At 34.5% G+C, this 7,577-nt stretch overlaps 1 protein-coding gene across 1 annotated transcript; it reads left to right on the top strand.

Moving 5' to 3' along the window:
* Positions 1 to 2,457: 2,457 nt before the first annotated feature.
* LOC104244685 (S-type anion channel SLAH1-like) lies at positions 2,458 to 4,285 on the top strand. Its single transcript, XM_009800157.2, has 2 exons — positions 2,458 to 3,377; positions 3,857 to 4,285. The coding sequence occupies exons 1-2, from the start codon at positions 2,535 to 2,537 to the stop codon at positions 4,118 to 4,120; spliced, it is 1,107 nt and encodes a 368-aa protein (XP_009798459.1). The 5' UTR covers positions 2,458 to 2,534; the 3' UTR covers positions 4,121 to 4,285.
* Positions 4,286 to 7,577: the final 3,292 nt, after the last annotated feature.

Genomic DNA, 7,577 nt, shown 5'->3' with positions numbered 1-7,577 from the left:
ATCCAGGTATCTTGGGCCACGATAGCGGTTGTTGATCATTTCAGTCGTGGGCTTTCATTTGGAGATAGCGATGTAGCTGCCTGGCGATCAAAAAGTTCCGCCTTTCTCCTTCCTTATCTTCCTCTTAGTGTATTTGTTGTCTATTCTCATACTATGCTAGTCTTGTTTTATTTCGAACAGTTGTAGTATTTTGCTCATGACTTAGTGACACCCGAGGTCGAGCTTGTATTTTCCGCTTTGTTTTGATTTTTACTTTATATCTTTTATTGGATTGCAGTTGAAAACATGGTTTGCTTAAGTTTTAAATGAAATATGGGTTATTTGGAAATGAGTTGGCTGGCCTAGTTTTACGATAGGCGCCATCACAATCAGGTCGGTTTTGGGGTCATGACAAGAACACTTCCTCTTCTTCTATAATTTTTTACCCCAAATCACAAATTAGATGATAAAGTTAAAGACGTAATCATGGGATTTAACCAAAACCATGTAAGAATCACTTACCCCAATCAACTCCACGAAAATCCCTTCAAGAATCGCCCAAATCTGTGGTCTCTAGCTCAAAATATGAAAAATGGGTTCAAACCCTTACTTTTGAAATTAATATTATTTGCGCAGATTTCCTTCTTCCCGAACGCGACCCACGTCTCGCGTTTGCATAGACCAGCATGACGACCTCCCAAACTAACTCTTTGCGAACACGACCAACGTTTCACGAACGCAAAGCTTTACTAGCTCAACTCATGGCGAACACGGCCAATACCTCGCAAACGTGTAGACCAAATACCTGGGGATCCCAGCTACCTCACTTCTCTTCACGAATGTGACACCACTCCCACGTTTGCGATATACACGCAGACCACGCATTCGTGTTCGCGTCCTCTTCTTTGCAAACGCGACAAACAAAATCTTCCTATCCCACATTAACCCTTTGCGAACACGAGGCTCCTCTAGCAAACGCATAAGAGTAAACCAGAAAGAACACATCAGCAGACATCAGCTATCACTCAAAGGCCAAAATTAATCCGTTAACCACCCGAAACTCACCCGAGGCCCCCGGGACCTCAACCAAACATATCATCAAGTCCCAAATCATCATAAGAACTTATTCGAACCTTCAAATCACCTCAAACAATATCAAAAATACGAATTACACACGGATTCATGCCGTAATGAACTTCAAAATTTCAAAATTTTACAAACGATGCCAAAACCTATCAAATCACTTCCGATTGACCTTAAATTTTGTACACAAATCATAAATGACACTATGAACCTGTTCCAACTTACGAAAATCCAATCCGACCTCGATATCAAAAAGTCCACTTCCGGTCAAACTTTTTAAAATTTCAACTTTCGATATTTCGAGACTAATTCTACTACGGACCTCCAAAACATAATCCAGATGCGCTCCTAAGTCCAAAATCACCTAACGAAGCTAACAGAACCATCAAAATCCAAATCCGAGGTCATTTGCATATAAGTCAATATCTGGTCAACTTTTCCAACTTAAGCTTTCAAATAAGAGACTAAGTGTCTCAATTCATTTTGAAATCACTTCGGACCCGAACGACCTAACCCGATAAGTTATAATACAATTGTAGTACAGAAAAGAAACAGAAAATGGGGGAATGGGGCTACAACTCTCGAAACCGGTCGGATTACAGCAGCACTTAGATAATTTATCCGTTCTTGTATTATCCGTTTCGCCCCACTCATATCTTATCCGACCAGACCCGCCCATTTGCAATCCCTACCTGTGAGTCTGTGTCCACTAATATAGAGAACAAATTTTTTTTGTAAAACAGCCTAGTCATTCATGCAAGAAATATGATCAAATAATTATTATCTTTAAAATGATACAATGATTTCTCAATGCCTTGTTAGGATTGTTGTAATTGAAAGAAAAAATATTGTTCGCACCTAATATTATCAAACTAATAAACACATGGCATGCATCTATCATATGCACCTTTATCATTTACCATAATTAATTAATGTATGTGTATAGAAGTAGAAATGGTAAGAAATTACCTTTACAAATATCTTTAAAAATAAATTTTTGATGATTTTAAGACTCTATAAAAGATATGAATAATTCAGAGTTTCAGACCTATTAACATGTCAATGATTTAGCTCTGTAAGAGCAAATAAGGTGATTTTAAAAGAAAAACAGCAAATGCACTTAATGAATAAGATTTCAATCGATTCGTATTCACACCTCCATTAGAAAACAAACATAGCCTTAATCTCTCAAGTGTATTTTATAAGTTCTTTTACAACTATAATAAAATGGTATACACCTAAGTGACCTAACAAAGGAAGTTTACTTTATATAACAACAAATGATCATGACTGATCCCACACTACATCTTACTTTAATTTTACTAATCTTGGATTATATTAGTGTGCACTTTTACTCTTCAAATCACTATATATAGCCCTAAATTAAGTTCTACAAATATATACCATATTCTCCTACATTCAGCACTAAGCCAAGAACTTCATTTGATAATTTAATTTACATATCCATTTCAATGGGTGAAGAAGTTTTTGAATCAACAATCAAAGTCACAATAAGTGATGATACTATGAAATTAGATGTAGCCAAGAAACCATCTTCTGCTTCTCTTTTGACTAAACTTCATGCAGGCTATTTCAGAATTAGCCTATCTTTAGGTGGTCAAGCCTTGTTATGGAAAGTTTTAATTGAACATTTAGATAAATCAAAAACTCTTCACCACTTATTTCATACTCTCCCTTCAACTACTTTCCTTCTACTATGGTGGATTTCCCTTTGTACTCTTATTATCCTCTCTTTTCTTTATATTTTAAGGTGCATTTTTCACTTCTCCTTAGTTAAATCTGAGTTTTTACATCCTGTTGGTGTAAACTATCTCTTTGCTCCTTGGATTTCTTGGCTTTTATTACTCCAATCAGCACCATTTAGTATTCCACATGTTGGTTCTTGCCAAGTTTTTTGGTGGATTTTCGTCATTCCGGTTGGGATTCTTGATGTGAAAATATATGGACAATGGTTTACTACTGAGAAAAGGTTTTTATCAATGGTTGCAAATCCAACTAGCCAACTTTCTGTATTAGGAAATTTGACTGGTGCTTGGATTGCAAGTAAAAAGGAATGGAAAGAGAGTGCAGTTTGTATATTTACATTAGGGTTAACACATTATTTGGTAGTGTTTATTACACTTTATCAAAGATTATCTGGTAGTAATAGCTTACCTGCTATGCTTAGACCTTCTTTCTTTTTGTTTGTGGCTGCACCAAGTATGGCTAGCTTAGCTTGGGCTTCTATTTCTGGGGATTTTGATATGTCATGCAGGATGCTCTTTTTTCTGTCACTATTTCTCTTCACTTCTTTGGTAAGTCTATCATCTTCTTCTTTATTATATTAGCTTCAAAAGATACTATATATGCATTATATTATAATTAGGGACCTATCTAGTAGTCTTGTTCCCGCATTATATATATAGTCTTATACATTGTACTTAATTAAAAACAAAATTGAGACAAAGAATCATAGTATTTTCTCTTTCACAATTTATGTGATACACTTTCCTTATTAGTCTGTTTAAATTACTCTTCTTTCAAAATTTAGTTGATCTTAATATGCTAATGGAATGAGGAAATCCTACATATACAAAGGCATCCATGGGTTACGTATTCGGGCGAACTCTATAACTTCTGAACCCTATATTTGTCTTTTCATTAGATATGTATTTAGAATCCGATAACACAAAAGGAATAAAATCGCGAACCTTTAAACTTCAAATCCTTATTCCGTTATTGCTTACATACAATACATATCTAATGACTTTTCTTTCTTGTGGATGTGATATAGGTTTGTAGGCCAGCAATATTCAAGAAATCAATGAAAAAGTTCAATGTTGCATGGTGGTCTTACTCATTTCCACTCACATTCCTAGCCTTAGCCTCTGTACAATATGCACATCAAGTGAAAAGTCCTGTTTCTGCTGGACTTATGCTTCTTCTCTCAGCCCTTTCAGTTCTTGTTTTTGTTGGTTTGACAGTTTCCACTGCTCTCAATCTTGACATGCTTTTGGCTGATAATGATCGCTATTTAAACTTCACTAAACGTAATTAGTCGTATCAAAAACAGCACCTTCTATCGAAAATGGAGAAAATATGCTAAGGAGATTTTGTTCGGTCAGAAATTAATACAGACACAATGGGCTAGCTTCAATTTCAAGAAATAATTATGATATTGCCTAGTGCTAATATTATTGTGATTCCTCAAACTATTGTCATATATTTCCTTTTTAAACTTCTATGTTGATTCAAACTTTGCCTCATAAAGAGAAATAGTTTAAAAGTTTTGTACTGTACATTATTAATGTAATTTGACCTATTATGACAAGTTACTGAATAGCATTTTTTCTAGGTTCTAAGAAATTGCTTATCAAAAAATTACAAGTAATTAATAATCTTATAATAAGTGACTCGATTGTATAACTTTTCTTACACAGACAATAAATAAAACATAAGCGATGAGAAATGAAATACTAAGACATAATTAAGTAAATAAATGTGCGTTTTTTCTATAATAACTTGAGCATTTACATCAGATAGTCACATACTTGAGCATGATATTGCAATACTCAGCGGTCGTGAGTTCAACTCTTATGATCACCAATAATTTAAAACAGAATTTTCACGTGTTTGACTCATGAAATAACATACTTCCATTAGTTAAGTGTCCAATAAGAAAGCAGACGCCATAGCTGAACTGGAAAAAATTGTCAACGAAGTCGGCAATGGTAACCAACAGAGACCTCATACAATTCCATGCACGAGTAAGCTTTAGAGTGAGAACTAAATTAAACATCTCCCACTTATAGCTTATCCACAAATGTTAACTTTCAATTCAGATTTGTTTAGGAAAAAAGTCGTATGATTCGTAAGTTCCGGTGTACAAAGGGTCGTACCCTTAAGGGTGTGATATAGACAGCTGATCTTAATGCAAATATTAGTGGTTACTTTTAAGACTCGAACTCGTAACCTATAAATCACACAGAGATAATTTTACTGTCGTTGCTCTAAATACTATAGCAACTTCACTGTTTCCTAGTAAAGTGCCAAGTATTATAGCAACTTCTCTAGTTCCTCCTCTTCTGCTTTTGAGCATGAAAGACACTAATCCACCTTGCACTCCACCATGGCAAGTGCACAAAATAATACTTTCTTCATATAGGTGTAAGATCCACTATGCAGAGACGTATTCAGGGTTTAAACTCGTGTTCAATATTTAAGGTTTTTAATAGTGAATTTATTATAAGTTTAAATTTAAGGGTTTATATCTATTATTTACTATAATTTTAGTGAATTCTTACTGTGAGTCGAAAGTGATTCAGATGAAACCGCGACCGTAATATTAGATCAGCCCCTGCCACCATTAATCCAAAATTACCTTCTTCTTTTTCACCTTTTCTAAAACCTTCGAAACAAACTTCTTCGCATCATAGATCGAGCAATCCGTTGCTTAGCTTTCCTTTTTGAAGCTTAACGTGATGCCATAATCAGTGTAGCTCTCTTTTGCAATAAGCTTAGGCATCGTTTGGTTCACATTTTATTATGCGGGGATTATATAATGCAAATATTGTTAATGTTATGTTATTATTATGTGGTGGTTAATAATGTACGAACAGTTGTGCAGCGATTAATAATGAAGGAATTATTGTGTATAGATTAGTTAGTTTACGAGTATTTGTAGGAAGTCAAAGTATTTTGAGAGAATTTTTTCTTCTGTATTGTATTTCGTGTATTGCTTTGTACAGGACTATTCTTTATATACAAGAAAGAATGTTAAAAAGAATCTTACATCTCACTCACTAACTCCGGTTGTCTATACATTATTGGCTAGTCTATAACTAATTTATATTCTTTATAAAATAAAAGGAAAAATATACCATTATCTATAACTTAGTATTCTGTTTCTAGAAGCTCGCAACATTACTGAATATTCCTTAGTAGGCCTTAATGTATAGAATCCTTTGGGCCTTATATGTATAACTTTTGGGTCCAACTTTGATTGTTCTTGGTTGCTGCAGTTGGCCTGCTCCGAAAGCCCAATAGAACCTTTGTCTTTATCAGATATAGATAATAACGAAGAAGCCCTAACCTTGTTTTTATCGAACACTTTCCCTTTGTTGTCTGATACCTTGTTCATCTCATCACCCCCTCAAGTTGGAAGGCTGAGAATCAACCCCCAACTTGCCAAATGAATCTGTTGATGGTGAATGACAATTAAGGATTTAGTAAAAATATCGGCAAGTTGAGAAGCAGAGGGAACGAAATTAAGAGAAATGAGGCCAGCGAGGAACTGTTGACGGATAAAATGACAGTCAAGCTCCACATGCTTGGTTCGTTCATGGAAGATGGGATTTTTGGAAATATAGATGGCTGCTTGACTCTCTGTCACTCAGTGATGTATCTTCAATATGGACGCACGTGGTTGGTAGTGCAAAGAAAGGTAGAACTTGCGGTCTTCGATCACAATATTCTGTAGATTGTCCTATGACATTGTTGTCTGGTGATACGAGTTATTCGCAGGATTATAAAGAGGTGGAAGCATTATGAAAAAAAGTTGAAGAGTTGAAGGAGGAACGGAAAGAAGATCGTGCAAATTTTAACAAATTGTAGAGTCTAGTTGAGAAACTTATGAATATGCATCAAGTTAATTCTTTGAATGACGAGCGTGGCTGGGATGATGAGTTTTAGTTTGTTGTGGTTGTGATATTTGAGACATTATTATTTGTTATGATTGGATGTTTAGACTTGGTAAATGTTTAGACTTGACTATGATTGTAATATTAAGATTTGATTGAATGGTGCTTATGTTTAACCTGCGTTTGGATGTTTTAGTTATAAATGTTTATGTTTTCTTTGATTGGTTGCATTTTATGTGTTTGATTAGTTGAAATGGTAGATTGATTCTTTAGTTGCTGTAATTTTGAATTGACAGGTGGTATTGTTTTAAAATAGTCGAAATTTGTCAAAATATTTGCAATTTTCAGACTGAATTCCGACTAAGGTCGTCACAAAATACTATAATTTTTTCCAAAATTATAACATTTTGCGACCGCAGTAGTGGGAAAAGTAAATAAATAAATAATATTAAAATATTTTTGCGACCGCAGTAGTGAGAAATATAAATAAATAAATAATATTAAATTAAAATTGCAACTGCATCAGTGGGAAAGCTTAAATAAAATAAAAAATACTTTTTGATATTTGCAATCAATATGATGGGAAAGATGATATAATAGTATAATTATTTTAAAGTTTTGCGACCGAAGTAGTGGGAAATGTAATATAAAATTAAAATTTAATTTAAATACTTTGTGACCGCGTCAGTCGGAAGTTGACAACTTTTGTTAGTCGTTTTCTCTTTCCTCTTTCAGACCGATGTAGTCGCAAATTAGGGACAGATTCGGTCGCAAAGTGTTTCAGACCAGCTATTTGCGACCGCATTATTTCGGTCAGAATGTGATCGGAAATCAGCATTTTTTGACCGCATTTCAACCGTATTGGCAATCAGAAAA

Source organism: Nicotiana sylvestris, chromosome 9 (assembly GCF_000393655.2).
Source record: "Nicotiana sylvestris chromosome 9, ASM39365v2, whole genome shotgun sequence".
Taxonomy (NCBI): domain Eukaryota; kingdom Viridiplantae; phylum Streptophyta; class Magnoliopsida; order Solanales; family Solanaceae; genus Nicotiana; species Nicotiana sylvestris.
This window is presented reverse-complemented; position numbering and strand designations above follow the sequence as displayed.

What these genes read in the sequence shown, in the direction of transcription:
- LOC104244685 (XM_009800157.2), top strand. Translation starts at nt 2,535, where the DNA reads ATGGGTGAAGAAGTTTTTGAATCAACAATCAAAGTCACAATAAGTGAT. An exon ending in TATTTCTCTTCACTTCTTTG is followed by an intron (nt 3,378 to 3,856) that starts GTAAGTCTATCA and finishes GATGTGATATAG; the next exon opens with GTTTGTAGGCCAGCAATATT.